We start from the raw sequence: 26,364 nt of genomic DNA, 5'->3' as shown, positions 1-26,364 counted from the left end.
CAAACAGAGAGCCAAATCAGGAATGAACTTCCATTCACAATTGCTTCAAAGAGAATAAAATACCTAGGAATCCAACTTACAAGGGATGTAAAGGACCTCTTCAAGGAGAACTACAAACCACTGCTCAGTGAAATAAAAGAGGACACAAACAAATGGAAGAACATACCATGCTCATGGATAGGAAGAATCAATATCGTGAAAATGGCCATACTGCCCAAGGTAATTTATAGATTCAATGCCATCCCCATCAAGCTACCAATGAGTTTCTTCACAGAATTGGAAAAAACTGCTTTAAAGTTCATATGGAACCAAAAAAGAGCCCGCATCTCCAAGACAATCCTAAGTCAAAAGAACAAAGCTGGAGGCATCACGCTACCTGACTTCAAACTATACTACAAGGCTACAGTAACCAAAACAGCATGGTACTGGTACCAAAACAGAGATATAGACCAATGGAACAGAACAGAGTCCTCAGAAATAATACCACACATCTACAGCCATCTGATCTTTGACAAACCTGAGAGAAACAAGAAATGGGGAAAGGATTCCCTATTTAATAAATGGTGCTGGGAAAATTGGCTAGCCATAAGTAGAAAGCTGAAACTGGATCCTTTCCTTACTCCTTATACGAAAATTAATTCAAGATGGATTAGAGACTTAAATGTTAGACCTAATACCATAAAAATCCTAGAGGAAAATCTAGGTAGTACCATTCAGGACATAGGCATGGGCAAAGACTTCATGTCTAAAACACCAAAAGCAACGGCAGCAAAAGCCAAAATTGACAAATGGGATCTCATTAAACTAAAGAGCTTCTGCACAGCAAAAGAAACTACCATCAGAGTGAACAGGCAACCTACAGAATGGGAGAAAATTTTTGCAATCTACTCATCTGACAAAGGGCTAATATCCAGAACCTACAAAGAACTCCAACAAATTTACAAGAAAAAAACAAACAACCCCATCAAAAAGTGGGCAAAGGATATGAATAGACATTTCTCAAAAGAAGACATTCATACAGCCAACAAACACATGAAAAAATGCTCATCATCACTGGCCATCAGAGAAATGCAAATCAAAACCACAATGAGATACCATCTCACACCAGTTAGAATGGCGATCATTCAAAAGTCAGGAAACAACAGGTGCTGGAGAGGATGTGGAGAATTAGGAACACTTTTACACTGTTGGTGGGATTGTAAACTAGTTCAACCATTATGGAAAACAGTATGGCGATTCCTCAAGGATCTAGAACTAGATGTACCATATGACCCAGCCATCCCATTACTGGGTATATACCCAAAGGATTATAAATTATGCTGCTATAAAGACACATGCACACGTATGTTTATTGCAGCACTATTCACAATAGCAAAGACTTGGAATCAACCCAAATGTCCATCAGTGACAGATTGGATTAAGAAAATGTGGCATATATACACCATGGAATACTATGCAGCCATAAAAAAGGATGAGTTTGTGTCCTTTGTAGGGACATGGATGCAGCTGGAATCCATCATTCTTAGCAAACTATCACAAGAACAGAAAACCAAACACCGCATGTTCTCACTCATAGGTGGGAACTGAACAATGAGATCACTTGGACTCGGGAAGGGGAACATCACACACCGGGGCCTATCATGGGGAGGGGGGCGGGGGGAGGGATTGCATTGGGAGTTATACCTGATGTAAATGACGAGTTGATGGGTGCAGCACACCAACAAGGCACAAGTATACATATGTAACAAACCTGCACGTTATGCACATGTACCCTACAACTTACAGTATAATAATAATAAATAAATTTAAAAAAAATAAAAAAATAAAAAATAAAAAAATAAAAAAATAAAAAAAAAAAATTTTGTTTTGTAACTCATATTACTACTTTAAATGCAAAAAATGTTCCTATTTCCTCTATTGGGCTATATAATTGTTAACCTATGAAATTAGCATCTTATCATTTCTTCTAAAGATGCATGTTAGCTCTGTTTTATGTATGCCAAATCAATGTGACATGTTTCTTATTTTCTATGAAATTTACGGTAATAATCTGTTTGATATGTATACAAGAAAGTTTTTTAAGTAGGAATAAAATAAACATTCCCAGTTAGTTTTTAAAATACTAGTTCCAAATAAAGTTAAACTTATTTTAAAGTAAGAAACAATTTAAATTCTCCACTGAAAAATACCTGATACAAATCTATCAAAATTCTCTTTATACTATCTTCCTGGCATTGACTAACAAAATATTCACTGGATGTTGGTAGATGGAAAAAGAATCAATATAGTTTTCCATTAGACAACAATGTAAAAAAGAAAAAGAGTTATTTGCTTGTACATTGTTTTGACTTAATGTCAGGAGAATGTGTCAGCCTTGAATAAAGAATATAAGCCATAATTCTCCAAAGAGAGCCTGTGTGATGATAATGAGAAACCACACTGTACATGTGTTTCTAACAGTCTTAGCACAATGTGGACTCTCCATCTCAGAATACGTTTGCTTAAAGAAATTTCTTTCCAGTAATGAGCTGCCGCCAACCATGTGACCCACAAAGTATAGTTTTCCTTGAAGTATATTGACTATTTCTCTTGGAAAAAAAATGGCACCCCAATAGTACTGTTTAAGAGAATTGAGAAATAGAAAGCATAAGGAAGAGATTTAAATTAAATGCTGATTTACATATGAAAGATGAATATGTCCTGCAATTGACTGAATTAGTGGATTGTTTATTTCTCCATTAATTTATATACCTATTATTTCTGAAAACCCAGGTTGCTCAATCCAATACAATGCATGAATTTGGGGTACAGAGATTTTTTTCAACAGAGTAGTTTTATCACTATTAGTGGGAAATTAGAGACTTTTGTTTTGCTTACTTCACCCCTTCAAATGCTAAATAGTTAAATAAAAAGCAGAGATAGTTAGTTACATTACTGTTTAATAACCCTTGACATCAAAGTTTAATAACGGTTTACTTCCATTGAACTATGTGTTGAAAAGAGAGAACTTAAACATTGGCACCTGAGCTCTGGAAAAACAAAAAGAAATATTTTACAGCAAAGCCTATGTGCTTCCTGCCAGCTAGAATTTAGAGTCCAGAGCAATTGTCTGAGAATTGGCTGACCTTCAGATATAAGTTAATTGGCCTATAAGGATAGGACAAAGAACACTTTAGTAATCAGTATCCTGAAACTCTCAACTAGTGTGCATAGGATCTGAGATTTTACCATTTGAGAACTACAGTGCTAACATGAGTATAATAAATCAATAAGTATATAATCATCTCATGGAAAAGAATTAATAATCTAAACACTGATTTTTCTCATTTAGGATTTTTATTTTGGTTTAGGGCAATTTAACGCTAAGCACAATTAAAGAGTTAACAGATAGGTGGTGATTTTGATTTTTTAAATAATGTTTGAATCAATGAATTAAATGTTCCCAAATATGAAAATACGATAACATTCAGTTAAAAGCCATTTTTTCCACAGATAAAAATGTAGTTCAGATTTGATTTGATTTGAAATCAAATCAATCAATTACAACATTATATATATATCATAATTGTAATTTATTTATATATATGTTAATTCGAATTTAGTGGTTAAAAGAAAAAAAGTCAATATTTACTATTCATTGGTGGGCCAAAATGAGACATTTTGGTAACCAAAACAATAAATTCTGTGACCTCAAATAAGGCAATCTAATTGATTTCTAAACATAAACATCATCCATAAATAGTTTTCTGAAATATGTTACCGTCCTGGAAGTGTAAAGTTACCAAGCAAAATGATAACTATACACACTGACGCACAAAAATGTTGGCACAGTTCTGAGACAGGGCTTATAATGAATTCAATATAAGAGTTAGACAAATTAAATGGCTAACATCTCCAAAGAAAGGCAATAGGCTTGGATCCTGACCAGGAAGTATTTTTGCTTTTGAGAAGCAAACATCACTTTTTGACTTATTTAAAGATTACTAGTTAATACCACCATTAGCATTGCTTACAGGAAGGCAAGATAAATCTCAGTTCCTGGACAAGTTGGGGGTCATTGTTGCCATGGGGACTGAGTATATGTACCAAATGCCACCAAAGAGAGGAAGATAAAAACTGCCATGCATCCAGTATCTAGAAATCTATAACCAATATAGCTCTCACCTATCTAAGGTAGATTTTCAGATTTAGATAAGTTTTGAAGATTGTAAATTCCATTCAGACACCTTTTTCATAGGAAGTTTAATGAGGGCAGGATTCAACAAGTAAAAGAAAGGTCAATAGTAAAGATTTTTGTAGAAATAACCACTTTTTCTTCAAAATACATATTTTACAAAAAATATTCAAAAAGCACTTTGAAACATATTCTAATTCTAGAACACATATGCCTATAAACTCAGGCAGGCAGAGTTTCACTACTAATTCTTATCCTCCTCATATATTATCAAGATAGTTGAGTTTTAGCAAAAAGCCTATGGTTTACTGATACTAGTCTCTAGACTGCTAGGTGCAAGCAGTAAATATTTAAGAAGTGTAAGTGTTAAAAGTTAAAATGAAGCTTCACATGAAAGTGAAATATGACAAATGTATACCTTTTAGAGATGTGTAAATGTGAAATGTATTGCTTTATATTATTTATAAATACTATTTAGACATGTACATATTATTTTTATATTTATACTATTAACTATAGAAATTGACATATATTTCATAAAATGTCTTTTTGTATTTTTTAAAGATTTTCCCAAAGGATACAAAATTAGAAGCTGATTTATTACAAACCTATGCTGAGGCAAACACACTGTGATTATTTTTTATAGTCCCAAATGCTTCAAGGTCCCTCAGCACTATTTCTGTCCAAAGAAATTTATCAGTTTTATCTTTTCTATTTTTCAAAGTTAATATAATATTAATACATAAAGTCAATTTTAATAATGGCTTATTAGAGCCTATCTGCTGAGGAGATAACACATTCTATTCTCCAATGTCTATTTTCATTTAAATATCACACAGGAGAATATCAACAAAATAATCAGAATGGCAAACTTTGATGCTAGAAAAAGGGTAAGAGAAGTACACAAGAATAATATTAATTTACATCTGTACTCAGAAACAAATATTCTGTAGTAAAATAAAAATTATTTTGAATAATCAAGAAAGTATAACAGTAAAAGATTGATTTTTTCTCTTGTAAAACACATGAAGTACTCTGTGGTTACATAGGAGAGTTTATAAGAAAATTCAATCATGAGTTAAGATTCAGGGATTTTATTATTGCATTACAGTTTCCTATTGGAAATTCTTTTCTAAATCTAAGTGGTTGTTTTCCCCAAAATGGCTTCTAGGTAGCTCATCTTGCAATGAAATTCCACTATTTTATATAATGTCATCAATTCAGTCTAAACGCATTTTGTGTGGAACCCTTCCAACTCTGTTTGCTGTAAATGGCATCCTTTTGAAGTTATAGTCTAAGAGTATTTCTGTAACATCTTATGCCATCAGTTTTGTTTTTTCTTCCCTCTGAAGCTGGTCTTTCCCAAGCACATAGCTAAGCTTCAGGTGACTGAAAAACAACGATAAACCATTTCCAACAATAAGTTACATCCTGGTTACATACTCTAAACAACAAAAACAAAACAAAACAAAAATTTATTGTTGGTGATGATGTTTTTGTGTTTCCTCACAAGTAAATTTTTCCTGATTCTTTTTATGTTTGCTATTCTTCTCCCTCCAAATTACTTCAGTAATTCCACTCACAGACTGAATACACAAATAGACAATGACCAAACCATGTGTGATGACAAAGTTTGATCCAGAAGCTCTGGAGTGAGCATCTCAGGAAGCCAAACACAATCTCAGCCAACAATCTACCCAAAACAATCAGGATTCATCCTATTACTTCCAGTTTTCCAATTTTTTGCCACCCTCCAAATCAGGATCAGCCAGAGAAAGTCAAATATGCCCCCCAAACCCATTATCCAGGTGCCTTGCTTAGTTAGACCAAATCCAGTTTCCTCATGCCAGCAATCTCCAATCACAGCACAGCTGAGGTCTTCATTTCTTTCCACTATAAAACTTTTCCACTCCCCTGCTTGCCTTTGAACCCCAGTTTAATGCAAGTGATGATGGCTGCCTCCCTTCCCGTAGTAAGTTCTGAATAGTAACTTCTGCTTGTTCTCATTTGGGTGGGCTTTTTTTTATTTCCATACTATTAACTCATAAGGACAAAAAAGGAATATTTATAAGTAGAATATTTATTATTACTGTTTAATGTAATACTGGAAAGCCTATCTAAGGAAGTAATATTCAAGATGATATCACCAGGATGAGTAAGAGTTCTACAGCAAAGGCACTGGGAATGGATATTCCTGGCTGGGAAAACTATATTACTCTATGCCAAAGTGATAAGAAAACTTTGTTTTCTTGAGGAAACAAACAAACAAACAAAAACCCTCTGTAGGTAGGGCATAAGAAAAACTGGAGTTTTTAATTCCGCTATGAATGGGGCCAGGTTTGACACTGAAGCAATGTGGATCCTTACAATTTCAGACTTCAGGGTGAGGTTCTGCAATCTAAAATCCTTTACCCACTTGAAACATTGACCCATGACCCCAACCCACTGACCCCTTGACTATTGTCTTTCCTCGTTCTCATGTTGGAGGTACAGAGCAAAGCTAGGAAAAGCAACAAACTGTGCTATAGGAAAATAACTCTGCATCAGACACTTGAGTAAGCATTCTATGTGAAGTATCTCATAATTTCCATAAAGATCCTTTATTCATTCAACAGTCAACAAATATTTCTTAAGTACATACTTTGTCCTCAAGACAAGGGATACTTTGCAAAGCCTTAATATATAATAGTGGAAAAGGGAGCATATATTTTCCATCTAGTAGGTCTTGCATTCTGGCTAGGGAGATAGCCCTTTTATAAAGTTTACATGAATAAATAATTGCGGACTTTGATAGAGTCAGAAATGAAAAAGGGCAGAGCATTAGGAAAAATTTAAACTTGATTAGAGACTTAGAGGAGGCCTATCCAAGGAAGTAATATTCAAGATGATACCACCAGGATGAGTAAAAGTTCTCCAGGCAAAGGCACTGGGAATGGATATTCCTGGCTGGGAAAACTGTTTCTACTACTCTATGCCAAAGTGATAAGAAAACTTTGTTTTCTTGAGGAAATGGAAAAAAAAAAAAACCCTCTGTAGGTAGGGCATAAGAAAATATCTGAGAACATGATGAGAGGTCACTGGTGCTTTGGACTTTATTCAAAATACAATCGGAACCTATGAAGGCATTTAAACAGAGGGATGACATGGGTCAATTTTCTTTTTTTTTTTTTTTTTTTTTTTTTTGAGACGGAGTCTCGCTCTGTAGCCCAGGCTGGAGTGCAGTGGCCGGATCTCAGCTCACTGCAAGCTCCGCCTCCCGGGTTCACGCCATTCTCCGGCCTCAGCCTCCCGAGTAGCTGGGACTACAGGCGCCCGCCATCTCGCCCGGCTATTTTTTGTATTTCTTAGTTGAGACGGGGTTTCACTGTGTTCGCCAGGATGGTCTCGATCTCCTGACCTCGTGATCCGCCCATCTCGGCCTCCCAAAGTGCTGGGATTACAGGCTTGAGCCACCGCGCCCGGCCTCAATTTTCTTTTAAAAATATCTGTCTGGCTGCTGTGGTTTAGGGAATGGATTATAAGAGAGTTGAACAGAGAGACTTGTGGGAATTCCAGTGTAGCTGTACAGTTGAAAGGTACCACCCTTATGATTCAGCAATGGATGTGGTGAGAGATGAATGGATTCTAAACATATTTTGAAAGTAGAATACACTATACGATCTTTGAACTGGCCAGAAGAATTCAAGCTTGGAAAATCATTTATCCTGTTTTCCTTTTCCTGTTCTTGAGTGCTCAATATCAGCCTCTCATAAGCAAAAGTATTGCCTGAGCTAGACAAAGTCTGTAGTAGCACCTATTGTTTTTTCCCCTTCTTGCCCTCCCCTCCTCCATTGAAGGCACTGCCATGGTCTCAGAGAGCTTGTTTGGACAGAAGCGACTGGCTGTATATATAGTAACGGTGATCTTTTTGGGACCACAGTGAATTGGGCTGGGTTCCAATTAAGGCTTCTGCTACAATAGAGTAGAAAGAATTCATTTGATCTATGGACACTATCTAAGTAGAAAGGATGCCCATCTCCACTCCAGGCTCAGACACTTGAGCATGGCCCACCTTTTCCCATTCATTAGAAGTATACTCATTTCTTCCTGGTTTATCTGTTCCACAGTTGTAAAAAACAGAAATACGGCCTTCCTTCCTGTTAACTGTTTTAATCCTAAAGTTCGTGTTTCTGAACATTATGTAAAATCTATCATGTCAGTGACATAAAAACAAAATAACCTACTTTTCAGCACTTATTACTTCCAAGTCTTATAATTTAATACATCTAATGAGTCTATTTATCATTGACAGGTTTCCTCTACTAGATTATAACCTTCTTGAGGGCATAAGACAGACATTCTTCCATATTTGTTAGAGGATTAATCTACTAAATGAAGTGGTCTAAGATGACCAAGACAGAATGAGAATGAAAAAAAGGCAATGGGCATGAGAAGAGGGATAAAGCTAGCACATTACATGTTTTCCTTCTTCATTTTTGTCTCTCAGTCATGATAGAATATAATTGTTAACTTTAACGATTAAAATTTCTAGCCTCAATATATTTCAAGATGTTACTTCCGGGTTCTTTTAGAGGCCATAGTATTCTTACTTCAGACTGTCCAAGAGGGCAGCCCTTTGCACTCCACTTTTTTTTTTACGATGAGAAATTTGACACAGACAAGTTAGGTGGCAGGATGAAGTTCACACACTTAGTTTTGATGGAATTGGAACTGAAAATCAAGCCTCTTGGATAACCATCTATTGACCCTTCTAAAGTGTGAATTCTATCAAGGTAGGGATGCTGCCTTTTCCATCAATGAGTTGGTAACTGTACTTTCCAGGGGGAAAAATATCAAGTCAATAACGCTCAGTCCTCATGAGGCAGATAACTGCTATTGTCTCATGATTCATAAGACCCCATGTTTTAGAGAGATTAATAAATTTGTCCATAAAAAGTAAAGGGCAGAGTGAGAATTTGAGCCCAAATCTCTCTGAATCTAGACCTTGAGCTCTTAAACATTCTATTAAATTTAAAATTAGGACCTTTTGCTACTTAGCAGCACTTTGTTCCTTCTAAGTCAAAATCAAGTCTGTCAAAATGGAATTTTCAATTTTTCTTAAGAACTGACTAAACTTTACCTCTGTCCTTTAGCTGATGAGTTCATGTACAAATTTTCAAGGATATTGAAAATATTTCATGTGAACTTTTTGTTCCCTTTCTCTTTAACTTACCTCCACCCATCCTCGGTACCTTATCTGTCTTTTCAGGGGAAGGTTTATGCCAATTCCTTTCTACTAGTAATTATCCTACTTGGTAATTCATTTTCCAATCTTTGAGTTATGCTTTTATCCCTGGTATCCCCCCTTTTCCTACCTGGCTCCTCCATTTCTCCTTAAAAACATAGTCCAAATGCTTTGCTTGTCTTTGAACTAACAGCATTGTTGATGGTTCAGTTAATGCCTTCTATCAAAAACTGTTTACTCATCTCCACTTCCTGTTAGAATGGTTTTATATCCATGTCCTCATAGTCAAATTATTCTAAACTATATTATCTTCCCAAGTAACCCATAGCCTTCAGGACTATTCTTTCTTTAAACTCGCACTGTATTCTAATATCCTGCAAATATCCCGAACATGGTATTTATGTTATGACTAAAATCTAGCATTTTAGCTTTATCTCCCTCTTCCACTGTGTGTATGTGTATGTGTATAATGATAAAATCAAACGCTATGTTTGTGTTTCCTCATGCTGTTACTTCCTTCTAAAATGACTGAATGTCTAACAATCAATAATTCAACATATTTAAAAGCTAATTCTAAGTACTCAATTGACTATGACTCTTGATTAATTATACTTTTTATCAGAAATTATATTTGTATTGGACTTTTGAAAGCTTGAAACATATAGCTTTCGATTGTATTCATTTACAAATATGCATTACCTTATCACTGTACATGAAAAGCCCCTTGAGGATAAGTACTGCACATAATTAATTCAGCAAAATGAATTTTCAGATTTTAGAAAAGAATACAAAAAATATTTATGAAATTGCAGAGCAACCTGCAAAACTCATACTGGTTTACCTCATTTATCAATGTGATAAATCATCATATGTACTTGATAATCATTATATTCAGGCGTATCTATAAGCCACAATGGAGCACAGAGAAAACTTTGTAATGTTTTATTTATTTTGAATTCAAGACAGGAATGTATCTATGGTAATATGAAGAGCATTGCCATTTTTATGCAAATGTACTGAAATGTCAGCAATGGTCCAAGTTCCTCCTAGTGATTTGGATATTTCATAAATAAATAAATAAGGTAATAACATCTCCAGTAAACAATATGATAAACTCCTTAAGAGCTTACTGAACTCCACCATTATCAACTCCAGTCTTGGACACAGACTAATTTTCTCATCTTAAGAGTGAGATAGTTAGGAAGGGACTGCTGTCTCATGAATACTTGGGTTCCAGTTTATTATAAAATATTCCTGACTTTGCATGGTCTTGACAAAGTGTACAGTTTGAAATCCTCAATGGCAGGAGGTAACAGTTACATCAATTTGAATCAGCAGTTGGTCATAATGTACTTAAACTGTCTTGGGGACATTATCAAAAATGTAGTTTTACTCTCTCCTGGATGATTTGAATCAGCATTCAAATGTGCTGTTATCTTGCAGGCTAAAAAAGCCCTTCTTAGGTCTCAGCTTTCCTCTTCAGTTTCTATCTAGAACTAAAGCTCCATGTTTCATTGCTAGGTAAACTATAAGATAGCTTACTATCTTCAAAGCAATATTATTTTTCTCAAGTTCTTATTTAAAATAATTTTTCTAAGTTCTTATTTTAATAAGATCTAATAAGATGTAATAATATCTAGATAATATCTAAAAAGGTTTAATAAGATTTAATATCTCATCAATTATCAATGAATCTAACAGAAAAATATCTAAATACATTATGTATTTAAGAAAATTCACACTAAAATATTCATTAAGTATGCACATACCCAAATTCTTTGGGTGCTTTACCACAATCCCTAGCAATAGAATCAAGTAAGATAGATCCAGTGTAGTGTGCTACATTTATATATATGCCATATTTACTGTGCATACATTAATTCAAATATTTCACTTAAATATGACTCAAACAATGGAAACACTTTTCTATTTAATTTTTTAATAGCCTGCTCCAAGTTGGAAAGTCTATGTAACCACAAGTGATTATAAGCTGCACGTATAAAGACCCATATTAAACCAAATATTCTCATATTTTCTAATTGCTATATTAAACCTTAAGACTAATTAACATTATATGCATTTCAAAGATTATATGCATCAGAAAACCTCTAGTTAGAAAATAAAATATAAAATTGACTTAAGATACCCTTTATCCTTGAATCCTAATTGTCAATTATTAAGTTCAATACAATGAATTAAATATTTATTTTTAGAGTTACTAAAGTTAAATGTCAATGAAATGTGACTACAGCAGAGAATATTTCTGTCTTCTTTGAGATATGTTTCATTTAGTAATTACAGCAAATAAGCTGACTGAAATACCTTTTCTAGACCTTCTTCCTTGAGACTGATCACATCCAAATCAAAATCTGTTCGCAAGCCATTGGTTTTGTTGAAAGTTATTCTGCCTGTGAGGCCTTCCCAATGTGCCTATGGGAATAGAAAAAAAAAAATGATAATAAATAAGTGAAGAAAGATGGAATAAATATTTTTTCATAAAAGTAGGAACCTTATATTCATTATTTTTCATAGTTGACGTTGCTAGAGATTTTTAAAGTATTTTAATTTTCCTCTGAAATTTGAAAAATGTTTTTCTACATAAATTATCTTAGTTTCAGTAGAAAATATATTATAAATTTTTCATTTTATAAAATGCATTTTCCAGTTATAATTTTCTGTCTATGAGAGACTCTATTATTATGTTGTAAGTAGTATACCTCTTTTAGTAAAGTAAGAAGAATTTAGTTACTTTTTATGGTGTATGACACATTAAAGATCTCACTGGCAAATACAGATAGAACTACTGTTATAAAATCCCACTACCAAATTCATAATAATATGAAAAGAAACTTATTACAATAAGAGAAACCAAATCCAGGAAAAGCTATGTTATACTAACTCAATTATATACATTCCCCATAGAATAATTAACTTACTCCTTTACTTTCCCCTAAGTAAGAACAGGGGAAATGTATTATAATTACTTCATATCAAGATATACATCATGTAGAAGGAGATGGGAATATAATAATCTAGCTATATAATATGTTCAACCCTAAAAGGTGAGTAAATACCTGGACTTTTTTAATGTAAAAATTTTCCCATTCTGTTGGTTATAGAACCACAATTAGATGTTTTCCATTGTTTGTAATTTGGAAATAGCTTTGGAAAAACTAGTTAAATACAGAAATTTTAAATTATAAAATGTATACTCACAACTAAAATGTTTAAAATAATATAAACAAGACCCCAAAGAAGTAAATATCAGTAGATTAACAGTAATATTTCAATAAGGATTTGAAATTAATATTACTGAATGTCTTAGGCTCCATATGGTATTTGGGTACTTATGTGCAGGATTCTCAAATAGTTTTCAGCTAACAAGTTACAAATGAAATAGAAAAATTATGATATATATTCATAAACATACTGCAACATGTCTTTGCTATAGTTAAACATGTGTTCACTGGTTTACAATAAGGAAGAAAAAAATATTTCTAGCCTAACACCTTCCAAAGAAAAAATTTCAAGTGACTAACAAAAATGGATAATAGTAAAAAAGTAAACAAAAAGATCAAGAAGTACAGGAATAGAAGTGTAAAACAGTAGAACAAATCTGGGGTAGAGAGAGCATAAAGAAATGTATGCCAGGTGAAATTGCACAAATAATTTTATCACAAATTCACTTCTGAACTGCCTAGCAACCAAAACAAAGAAGAAAATATGATAAAAACACAATATACAGGGTCTATAATTTAAGACATACCAGCTGCTCAGGAGAAAGCTTTTCCTGGCACTGAGACCTGAGAGAAATTTCTCCTGTTGGTCCTCATAAGGGGGACACTGTGTGATTTAGTGGACAAGATTCTCAATTACACCCTACAATAAATACAATGGGGAATGTCACACAACTGCTTCTTTTTGGGCTGCTTGACACATGGCATGGTTTCAATAATCTAGTGCTGAGTTCAGAAAAATCAATTCTTCATCTCACCAGACCTGTGGACTATGTCTGCAGCTCACTAAGGCTCAGTTTTAAACCAGAAGTAAATGTTAGAATATGGGCAACTAATAAACGGCATATTCTTCGGAAACTATTATAAATTCATCTACCTGAGAGTTTGATAAGAATTAGACAAAGAAAATTCATGGATATTCAGAGATACTTAATTATGATCCTATTTGCACTTTTATTTTCATGATGAATAATTTATTACAAGATGAACTGATGATTTATTTTAAGCCATTAATAAAAAATCTCATATGGTAATAATACCTGTGATATCTCATTGCAAAGATTAAGGCTCGGTTAAACTTTCATATATGAAAAGTATTCTAAGCTAACAAAGGACTTTCTCTTATGACAGGAAAAATATATATGTATATGTATTTGTATATATATGGACGTATATTTGTAGGTACATATGATCTTCAAAATGTTTCTTTTTCTCACTATGAATATGCTTGATCTGTAACAGACATAATCAGAAATTATATGTGGTAATAAGAATGGTTTCATTATATAATATGGAGTAAATTTTGCACTTTGATTAATTCATATATTCTATTTTTGTTAACTGTTAATATAATTTAAATAACTAGACATATTTAGGAACAATTAATCTAAATAACTATACTTGAAGCCTCACAAATTAGGTATAATTTTACTGTAGTGCAAATGACATTTATGTTAAAAATGCATTTTATATGCATTTTATATTTTGTTGCCTAAAATATAAGTATTCTTTTATTAATCTATATCTCTACATAAAGGAAAAGTAATAAATATAAAGATTCAGAAAGGTAAAGGTTAACCCTCATTGACAGATATTTTGTTTCTAATGGGATTCCCCCCACCTTTCATTTGGTATTGTTTAGTAAAAATGTTAATTTTGCTTATTTGGAGTAAGAGAGAAAATTTAAATAACATAAAGTAAAAGGTCACTTGCTAGAAAAACCACAATAATCTCACTTCATTCAGCTTGACAACAAAAGAGACAAGGCAGATGTTCTTCTCCTGACATACCTCTTTAATTAGACTCATAAAGCGAGTCCCGAAGCGCCAGGGTTTATGTCGATTACACTGCAAGGAACTGACTGTCATCTGGGGAAACTGTTGGACGGCCACAGACACCACATGCACAGCATCATACATTAGAGCAGCATCAGTCTGAAAAGCAAGGGAAAGGGAAATGTATAGTCAATATAACTTGTAGAACCTGTGGTAGATGGTTTGCAAGGAGGGAGAGGGAAGAGGTAAAGGAAATAGATATACCGTTTTTCTTTGTATAAAGAAGAAAACATTATCTTTAACATGCTCTCGTTCTCTTAAACAAGTCATTATGATCAAATTACTACATCAGCTCCATAAGAAAATTTGACCTATCCTCCTTTTCCTGAAATAACCCAATTACATATAGTCCTAGTATTGCCATTGAAGTAGGAAATGTATGAAGACAGGCTTTATTTCCTTTTAGTGACTCTCTCTGCTTGTTACTCTGTCTCAGTATACACACACACACACACACACACACACACACACAATGAGTACATTGCTAACATTTTTAATGGTCATATAAATTACATATTGTATATAAAAGTAAGTAAACAGTTTCCTTTTATAGGAAGAAACAAAGATTTTAAGGGAGATTTACTTAAAACCTTAAATTATTTCACTGTTTTAATCTTTTAGCTTTAAAAAGATATAAACCCTGATCTTTTTCTTCAACTCAAATTTTCAAAAGTTTCAATCTCAGAAACGATGGTAGTTTTGAATCTCAATAGCTGTATTACTCGCTTTTCAAGAAGCTAAACTTAATCTCTTGTACTGTTTCATTTCCCCAAGATTTCCATGTGAATAAAAGTTCATTTGGCTTCTCAAGTAAAGCGAGTATGAATTCTACTGTGTTTGCACCTGCTCAAATGACCAACCACTTTGGAGGTTGACGATACAAAACTAAAATGTTTATAAGTCATAACAAAACAGAGGCTCAGTGATTGTCAAGTGCTGTGTTAAATGGACCCTCACATTGTGTTTGACAGATCGATGCCAGGCTTACTACCTAGAGAAGACAGCCACACTGACAGTACTCCTAGCAATGAACTTTGGCCATCTGCTTGGCATGCTTTAGAATAAAAGCATATATTTTCTCTTCTCATTCACACAATTAGTGAGCTGTGAAATGAATTCCAAAATGAATAGGAACCCTGTAGATTACAGCATTTGCCACAATACAAAATGAGTATACACAGTAGCTTTCAAACAAATGGATCCTAAGGAGCTATATCACACAAAATGGAAGATGGCTAAAGAGCACAATGCAATAAGAGAACATAATAATATTATTTTATCGTTCATAAATCTCTGGGGAAAATAACTCAGATTCCTAACCTTCACTTTATACATTTTACTGACTATTTTCACATACCCTGAAGGATGCATAGTGAAAACTAGTAGTGGAGTTCATAGAGGCATATATCCTGAGCCTGAAGATTTGACTGATATTTGTCTTTGACCCAAGATAACATTCAGAGGACATATTACATATATTACACGGGTGGTCACAAAAATTATCACCAGAATTGGGAAGATATATTTTGAGTGTTTAAAATATATCACTGTCAACAGGAAGGGTAATTTTGCAGCATAAAACATAAGAGAGCCTTAAAAATATTTATGTTTATTTTAACCCAGTAATTCCTCTTTCTGGAATTAACATTAAGAAAATCAGAGATAAGAACAAAGGCAACGTATCCATTGGGTTTTTTTAGAAAAAAAAAAGAGAGTGGAAATCTACTGAATGACCAAAATAGGGAAATTTCTAAATAAATTCACAATGTTTTCTTATATAAGCACTAAAAAATCAGTTTTGAAAAATACTTAACTAGACGGAAATTAAATACATCTTAAATGGTGTTGTGTTAAATTAGATTTAGATTATGCAGAACTGTATTTCCAGCATAAATCATTATATATAGCAATGTATAAATAATGGTTTTATATATAATATACATAATGGTTTTATATATAATACATAATGGTTTTATATATAAATAACAATTTCATGTATTATATATAATATATAAGTATATAATATACTATAATATATTATATATAGTATGTAATATATAATATATAATATATAAAACCATTATAATATATAAACATTATTTTATACATAATATATAAACTATTATATAATATATACATTAAAAAGCATATATATAACACTTTATGCTGGAAATACAGCATAAATATATATTTACTTTATAAATATTATATATATTTATAAATAATATATTTTATAGAGTAATATAAAGTATTACTTTATAAAGCAATATATATATTTATAAATTGAATATCTAAAATACACATGTATATATACTTATATATGAGAGTAATTAATGTATTTACTTTATTCTCTGAGTAATAGTATAATAAAAAACCTATTGTTCACATTTTATAAATAACAAAACCAAGGTTGGGAGAAGTGAAGAACCAATTAAAATCACAGCTAACAAGTGGAGAAGCCGACCCTCTCTGTTCAGGAATGCTTTTGAGCCACCACTACATACTATATAAACAACAGGAAAACACAATAAATTAATATTTAACTCTTGTGAAATAATCATGAGTAAAATTTTTATTTCATATTTATTTTCCACAGTTTTTAACATTAATGTGTAATGTATGAGGAAGATTACAAATACCATAGCAGTTATTGCCAAGATAAAAATTTTAATCTATTTATGCAAAAAATAACTAAAAGAATAAAATATATAATATTTCTAATTCCAAGTTTTCATGAAGATAGCTTTTCATGGCTTATTGACATATAGATAATCTTACAGGACATACATAAAAATCCTAGAGTAGTAACCTTATTTAATATGACAATGCTAGAAAATAATTCTGCCTAATTAAAAATTGAAAAATCTTTTCTGGTATAGAGTTTCAATTTCATGATCAGGGACACAGTAGTTGATAATAAAACTCTTTGAAATTGTTATTTTAAATGCAATTATAAAAATTAGACAATATTATTAAACTACAAGATAAATATAGCTGGGTACAGTGGCACACACCTGTAGCCCAGCTACTTGGAAGGGTAAGGTAGGAGGATCACTTGAGCCCTGAAGTTTGAGCCCAGTCTGGGCAAAATGGTAAGATGACTGTCTGTAACAATAAAATATAAATCCTTGAGAAAAAGGTACAAGTACTTTAAAAGTTGCTGATCAAACTACTTCTGGATTTCCCAGTTTAAAATATCTACACTTATAAATCAATAAACAGAACTTCTGAAATACTTTCTATTATATGTTCTTCACTTTGGAGTACTTTTTTGTTTTAATTTTAGACTAATTGTTTTTGTGATAGTATGTAGTTTTTTTTCTGTTTATATTTAATATCTTGTCAGATTAAACTATTGTCTTCTTTGTAAAATTGTGTATCTATAAATTCTTCCTTCTTTGAAAAATTGTGAGAAAACTCTAGTGCTTCAAAAATATGATTTCTCTTATTCTCACAAGAATGCTCACAAAAATGTGGCTTCTCTTATTCTCACGAATATGTGAAAATTTGTCTTCTATTAATAATATTAATAGCCAATATTCATTCAATATCTGTGTGTGAGGCACTCTCCTTAAATTAATTCCTTTAATTTCTATAACCATTATTCAGGTGCAATCCCATCAAGTTTGTGTCAAATAGGAAAGCAAGGCAGTCAGCAGTTAAGTAACTCAAAAAACAAACCATAGTATATACAGGTAGAGCTGGATTTAATCCATATAGTCTGTCCAAAGTTTATATCCTTTTCTCTGGGTTTCTCACTCAGCACTCTACAGTTAATAAGCAAAGTAGTGAAGGTGGTTTTGTAGTTACACAATATAACAAATGTCAACTAGCACCTGAATGCACAGATCTCTATATAATTTGTTCATAAGTATTTACATAATGAAAAGGCACTGCAAAATAAGAAAAGGTAGAGATTATAGAAAATTGGTAAATATATATTTGTAAAAAAGAAATATGTTATTATACCTGGGGCATGGAGATCGCCCTGTCCGACTCACCACAGCCTATTCCCATATAACCATCAGGGGACGCTAAGGGCAGGCCCATACCCCTGGCACTATCCACAAAGTACCCAAGCATGCCATCCAGAGACCTGAGAACATCCCTGCCTCGTTCACCACTGTTAGTGTCTGTGCACTCCTCCTGGGGACTGGACCATCCAGTCTGTTGCAGGCACTGCTAACACCAGTATTTGATGCCTGGGAGCCCACGGGTGTCCCACCATCACTACTGCTATTTCTCATGCCATGCACACTGCTTAGGGGCCCAGGAATTCACCACACACATGCCCACTGCTGCCACTACTGAACCCAAGCAAGCTTCCTGGAGGCCCAACAATTGGCCCTCCTGGACCCAGTAACACCAGTGCCCTTGTATGCCACACAGGAGCCTAAAGACAGGCACATTTAGCCCACCGATAATACCACTGAGCCTGAGGACTGAACTACCTGGCACGCCTATGCCCAGTAAAATCTCAACCCAGTCTCCACTAACAATCACAGTCTAAGAAACTGAGGAAATCATAGACACCACTGATGCTGTAAAAATCATATGAAAACTACGCTACTGCTAACCCTAGAATCAAAGCTAAAGTGCCTCCTCAACCAATACCACAGATAAATCCATAGGAAAAATTTTCCCTTATGAAAACCCATCCAAAATAATTGAAAAAAGCTGGCCAAGTGGCTTACACCTGTAATTCCAACACTTTGGGAGGCCGAGGTGGGTGGATCACCTGAAGTCAGGTGTTTGAGGCCAGCCTAACCAACATGACGAAACCTGGTCTCTACTAAAAATACAAAAGTTAGCAGGACATAGTAGCTGTGGGCCTGTAATTCCAGCTAGTTGTGAGGCTAAGGCAGGAGAATGGCTTGAACCCGGGAGGCGGAAATTGCAATCAGTCAAGATAGCCCCACTGCAATCCAGACTGGTTGACAAAGTGAGACTCTATCTCAAAAAAAAAAAAAAAAAAAAAATTGAAACAAGCAACTATTATACAAGATGACAAGATGTGTAGATATCAACATAAGGACAAAAAAGGACACAAGAAATAAACAATCAAGGAAGTACACCACCTCTAAAGGAGCACAATAATTCTCCAGTAAAAGATTCAGTGAAAAACAGATCTATGAAATGCCCGAAAAAAGACTGAAAATAATTATACCAAAGAAGCTCAATGAGACACAGAGAACACAGGAAAACAATACAAAGAAAAAAAAATCAGGATATGAGTGAAAATTTCAATAAAGAGATAGATATTATATAAAAGAACCAAATTCTGGAACCACTACAGAAAACCACTAAACCACAATGATAAACAATAAGAGAGAAAGAAGGGAACAAAGGATAAACAAAACAATCAAAAACAAAAAATGATGAGAATAAGTCCTCACATATTAATAATAACCTTTAATATACAAACATAATAAGGTGTCCATTTGAAAGATATGACTAGCTGAATGGATTTTTTTAATGATACAACTATATACTGCCTACAAGAAATTCATCTCGCTTATAAAGACACATATAGACTGAAAGTAAAGGAATGAAAAACAAGTATTCTATGCAAATGAAAGCCAAAAGTGAGCTGGAATAGCTATACTTATATCAAATAAAACAGACTTTAAGTCAAAAAAAAACAGTACAAAGAGACAAACCAGGTCATTATATAAAGACAAAGGGATCAATTCAGCAAGAGGACAACATTTCTCAATATTTATGCACCCATCAGCAGGGCACCTAGATATATAAAACAAATTGTATTTGATCTAAAGAGAGACAGAGTTTTTAAAAGTTTGTTTCAACAAACTTTTAAAAGTGGAAATCATATCAAATGTCTTATCAGACCACAATAAACAAAAAAATAGAAATCAGTAACAAGAAAAATTCTTGAAACTACAAATATATGGATACTAAACAGCATACTCTGAAAGACCATTAGGTCATGGAGTAAATTAAGCAGAAAATCTAAAAATTTCTTGAAACAAATAAAAATGGAAACACAACATACCAAAACATATGGGATACAGCAAAAGCAGTGTTAAGAGGGAAGTTTATAGCAATATGTGTGTACATCAAGAAACTATAAAGATTTAAAATAACCTAATGATACACCTCAAGGAACTAGAAAAGAAAGAACAAATTAAACCTAGTATTAGTAGAAGAAAAAAGTAATAAAGATCAGAACTGAACTAAATGAAATAGAGACTTAAAAAATAATACCAAGGATTATTGAAATGAAAAGTCTTTTAAAAAAAAATTGACAAACTTCTAGTTAAACTAACCAAGAAAAAAAGATAAAAGACCCAAATAAACAAAATCAGAACTTAAAAAATGACATTACAATAGATAACACTGAAATACAAAAAAAATCCTAAAAGACTATTATGAAAAACTATATACTAACAAACTCAAAAATTTATAGGAAATGGATAAATTTTTAGACACACACAACCTACCAACACTGAATTAGAAAGAAGTAGAAAACCTGAACAGGCTAATAAGAGTAACAAAATTAAATCAATAATAAAATGGCTTCCATCAAAGAAAAGCCCAGTACCAGATGACTTCACTGCCATATTCTACCTAGCTTTTAAAGAAGAATTAACACCAACTCTACTCAAACTACCTGTTAAAAAACAGGAGGAGATAATTCTTCCTAACTCATTTTATGAGGCCAGTATTATACCAAAACCAGACAAGGACAAAACAGCAACAACAATGGGTGAACATCTATGTTTTGTATCTATGTTCACAGCCAAACATCCCTGGTGAACATAGATCCAAAAATTCTCAATAAAATACTAGCAAGCTAAATTCTACAGTACATCCAAAAGGTACTACAACGTGATCAAGTGGAATTTATTCCAGGAGCTCAAGGATGGTTCAACAATAAATGTAATAAAACAATAAATGTAATACATCACACCAATAGAATAAAGGGTAAAAATCATGTGATCTCAATAGACACAGAAAAGTATTTGATAAAATTCAACATTCCTTCATAATAGAAACTCAACAAACTAAGCATAAAAGGAACATGCTTCAGTATAATACAGGTCATATATGACACACCTAAAAATAACATAATGTATGAGAAAAAGCTGAAATCCTTTCCTCTAAAAACTGGAACCAGACAATGATGCCCACTTTTACAACACCTATTCAACATAGTACTGAAAGTCCTACTCAGAGCAATCAGACAAGAGAAAGAAAGAACATTGAAACTGGGACCAAAAAAAAAGGAAGTCAAATTGTCCCTTTTTGCAGGTGACATGATCTAGTATTTTTAAAAAACCTAAAGACTCCACCAAAAACTCTATCTGGAATATTCAGTAAAGTTGTAGAACACAAAATCAACATACAAAAATCAGCCATTTTTTAATACACAAATAACTAAACAGTCAAAAAATCAAGAAGGTAATCTCATTTACAATACCAACAAAAAGTAAAAGACCTTAGGAATAAATTTTACTAAGAAGATGAGGAACTCTACAATGAAACCTACAAAAAACTGATTAAAGAAATTGAAGATGACACAGGCAGATGAAAAGACCATGCTCATGTATTGGAAGGATTAGGTAAAAATGGCCATGCTACCCAAAGCAATCTACAGATTCAATACAATTCTCACAAATATATCATGACATTCTTCACAGAAATAGGAAAAAAAAAAAAATTCTAAAATTCATGTGGAACCAAAACAGCCTGAATAACCAAAGCAATCCTGAGAAAAAAGAAAAAAAGCTGAAGGCATCACGTTACCTGATCTTAAAATGTGTTACAAGGCTACAATAACTAAAACAGCATGGTATTGGTATAAAAACAAACACATAGACCAATGAAACAAAATAGGCAATCCGCAAATAAATCCACATATTTATAGCCTACTGATTTTTGACAAAGGAGCCAAGAATATACATTGGAAACAGAATAGGTTCTTCAATAAATGGTACTGAAAAAAACTGGATATCCATACTCAAAAGAACGAAACTAGACTCCTATGTCTCATCATATACAAAAAAATAATGCAAAATCAATTAAAGTCTTAAACATAAGTTCTGAAAGTATAAAACTACTAGAAGGAAACACAGACTAATACTCTAGGACATTGGTCTAGGCAAATACTTTATGGCTAAGAACCCAAAAGTACAGGCAATTAAACAAAAAATAGACATATGGGACACAAAAAGCCATATGGGACATGAAAAGATTCTGCACAGCAAAGGAAACAACCAACACAGTGAAGAGATGACCTGTTGAATGGTAGAAAATACTTGCAAGCTATTTGTCTCACATGGGACCAATATTTGTAATATAGAAGGAGCTCAAACAACTCAAGTGTTAAAAAAAAAAAAAATCCCATTAAAAAGTGGGCAGAGGATGTGAATAAACATTTCTCTAAAAAGATATAAAAATAGACAACAGGTATATAAAAAACACTCATTATCACTAATCATCAGGGAAATGCAAGTCAAAACCACAATGAGATATCATCTAATCTGAGTTAGAATCATTCTTAAACAAAAAGACAATAACAAATGCAAACCAAAAATGTGGAGAAAAAGGAACTCTTATACACTGCTGCTGAGTGTATAGTCCATTTTCACACTGCTATAAAGATAATATCTGAGACTGGGTAATTTATAAACAAAAGAGATTTAATTGAATCTGTTCTCCATAGCTACAGAGGCCTCAGGAAACTTACAATCATGGCAGAAGGCAAAGGGGAAACAAGATATGTCTGACATGGTGGCAGGAGAGAGAGATACCAGGGAAAACTGCCACTTACAAAACCATCTGATCTCATGAGAATTCCCTCACTATCATGAGAACACCATGATCCAATCACCTCCCACCAGGTCTCTCCCTTGAAACATGGTGATTACAATTTGAGATGAGATTTGGGTAGGAACACAGAGCCAAACTATATCATTCCAATCCTGGCCCCTCACAAATCTCATGTACTTTTCACTTTTCAAAACCAATCATGCCTTCCCCACAGTCCCCCAAAGCCTTAACTCATTCCAGCATTAACCTAAAAGTCTAAGTCCAAAGCCTCATCTGAGACGAGGCAAGTCCCTTTCACCTATAAGCCTGTAAATTCATAAGCATGTTAGTTACTTCCAAGATACAATGAGGGTATAGGCATTGGGTGAATGTTCCCAGCAACAGCCTGAGCTGTACCTTGGCTGCTTTTAGCCACTGCTGGAGCTGCAATTGGAGTAGCTGGGACATAGGGCACCAAGTTCCAAAGCTGCATAGAGTAGCAGGGCCCTGGCCTGACCAATGAAGCCACATTATGGTGACTGGTGAATAGAATTTTCGAAAAATATTAGCACTCTTGTAGGCAACACTAAATTGATAGTACACCCCCAAATACATATCTCTACAAATCAAAGGTTATCAAGCTTAAACATTATTTGTCCCAAGAAACATTGAGGTAAAACAAATAATTTAAATCATCAAGTATGGGCAGGAATGGTCAAGTCAGGAACCCACATTTCCAGTCATTGTCCTGGAGGGAGCCACCACACTCCTTTCAGAGGTTCATAATGTCACTGATTGTAACCAAATTGTTAGTGAAATCTGATCACTATAAGGATAAGAAAGAAGTACCTATAAATGACTGTATAAAATATAAGTATGGAATTACATATAGGCCCAACAATGCCTAGAAAAGGATAATTGAAAAAATAACATACTAAGTAAATAGAAAAAAACAAAAGAAACAAATACAAATTAGATTACAAAAAGAAATTATAGAATCAATGTAATTCTAACAAATCCTGGACTGAGCAGGATGCAAAGATTAGTTCAGAGGACAAAGTAAGTTTTAAAAGTGGCAATTTTAGGCTCACGCCTGTAATCCCAGCACTTTGGGAGGCCGAGGCGGGCGGATCAAGAGGTCAGGAGATCGAGGTCATCCGGGCTAACACAGTGAAACCCGTCTCTATTTAAAAAAAAAAAAATACAAAAAATTAGCCAGGCGTGGTGGCGGCGCCTGTAGTCTCAGCTATTCGGGAGGCTGAGGCAGGAGAATGGCGTGAACCCGGGAGGCAGAGCTTGCAGTGAGCCGAGATCGCACCACTGCACTCCAGCCTGGGTGACAGAGTGAGACTCCGTCTCAGGAAAAAAAAAAAAAAAAGTGACAATTTTCGTCTTTATTTCATGAGTGTATTCTTTTAGCTCCTAGCAATATAACACTTTTTAAAACCCTCTTCAACATTCTGGATTGCTTCTATCCAGTTGCTGTTCAGGAGATTTTCAAAGGGCAAAGACTCTAATGTATCTTTCACGCCAGGGCTTAAGAAGCATCTCTTACACCCAAATTTAGAGATTGAGTTATCTGCTTTTGCTAAATCTTCATCCTCTCTTATTGACTCTATAATTCCTTGCCTTGACTCTTCTCTTAATGGAAGAAAACAGGAGAAAAGAAGAGAGGGGTGGTACAGAGGAGGAGAGAAGTGGAGGGGAAACACAGGTTAAATTACCTTATCATTTTTATAATATTATTATTACAAAACGATAATTATTTTAATTCAAGCTATATTAAATGTTTACTCTGTGCCACAGAATTGTGCCAATTTCTTTACATGCATTATCTCATTTAATTCTCACAAAAATCATATGTTCTAAATGATATTACTAGTAGGATTTTTGAGAGCAGGAAACTGAAGATTAGGAAGGTTAAAGTAATTATTTCAAGGTCTCATGAAAGATTGGCAGAAATAAGATTCAGGCAAATCCTAACCCTTAGAATCACTGTCTAAACAATTATCATCCCTGCCTCCCCTAGGCCATATTCCCACTGAAACTATGATGGGCAAAGGAGGGGAAACTAGTGGGAGAAGATCTCATAGTTTAGGGGGCGTCTTATGAATACCAGTCTAGTATGGTTCCACGGACCATGGAGAATACATCTCTGAGCTGGGATTCCAATAAAAGTTATTGTAGTCCCTAAGTCAAATCTTGTCTTTTTCTTTATACTTTATAGCTACCTCTAAAGAATGCTTCAGGGTTCACCATAACTGTAATTTAGCCAAGTAAACTAAAACTGAATATCAGTACAATTTGTTTATTAAAATCCATATGAGACAGTCAGATAAACCTATGGTCATTTACATCCTAAACTACAAAGGCAAGACAAAAGCTAAGCTGGGGTTGGGAATAAATCAATAATGAAGATAAGATAATCTGTTCTATTTTCTCTCTTGCGACTATAATTTTATATACATATATATATATTTCTCTCAAGTATAATTATATATGTGTATATATGTGTATGGATTATAGACATTATATATTATACATATACACACACACGCCCCCCCATATATATGGGCCACACTTAACGGAAAGCTAGAAGAGAATATCTATTCCCTCTAAGGGTAGACTGCAGAAGAAAGACGCTCAAATTATATAGGTACTGGCCAGACAGGGCTATTGTGACAGCTAAATGCAGCCCTACCTGCTTCACTGCTAGTTCAAACACCTGTCAACTGGAATGTGGACTGCCTTTCAGAGCCTACCTCAGACTCGATTGGAGCTATTTTTATTTCCAAAATAAGTTAGTTAACCTACAAAAATGTTTTTCAGCCAAAAACTTTTGTTTTGCAAACCTTTAAAATTGCACAATATGGTCCTACACATTTTAGTAAAACTGTAGTGATCTTTCCAAATGGCTGGCTTGAAAAGAATATATGAAACGTCTTCAAATATATTTAGATATCCATTAACCTTCTTACTAACTTATTGCTTGGTGTATCTTATACCTAGTCAAATTACTTTTACGAATAGAATGTGTAACAGAGAAACAGGCAGAAGAGTGACAAATGCTAATTTCTATGGCTGAGCTATTGCCACAGAAATAGGCTTAGTCACCCAATACTA

The 26,364-nt window shown here is 33.6% G+C and overlaps 1 protein-coding gene across 7 annotated transcripts in view; it reads right to left on the bottom strand.

Moving 5' to 3' along the window:
- The window catches only part of GRIK2 (glutamate ionotropic receptor kainate type subunit 2), a 705,435-nt gene that overhangs the window by 270,862 nt on the left and 408,209 nt on the right, over window positions 1-26,364 (bottom strand). For all 7 annotated transcript variants that reach the window (XM_025382118.1, XM_025382120.1, XM_025382119.1 and 4 more), the window contains 2 exons: window positions 14,425-14,568; window positions 11,721-11,828 (listed from right to left, as the gene is read on the bottom strand). In XM_025382118.1, coding sequence (XP_025237903.1) covers window positions 11,721-11,828; window positions 14,425-14,568 — 252 coding nt within the window. The remainder of the gene's footprint in view (window positions 1-11,720; window positions 11,829-14,424; window positions 14,569-26,364) is intronic.

This window comes from Theropithecus gelada, chromosome 4 (genome assembly GCF_003255815.1).
Source record: "Theropithecus gelada isolate Dixy chromosome 4, Tgel_1.0, whole genome shotgun sequence".
In the NCBI taxonomy this organism is placed as follows: Eukaryota; Metazoa; Chordata; class Mammalia; order Primates; family Cercopithecidae; genus Theropithecus; species Theropithecus gelada.
The sequence above is the reverse complement of the archived record's forward strand: the minus strand, read 5'-3'. Positions and strand labels throughout refer to the sequence as shown.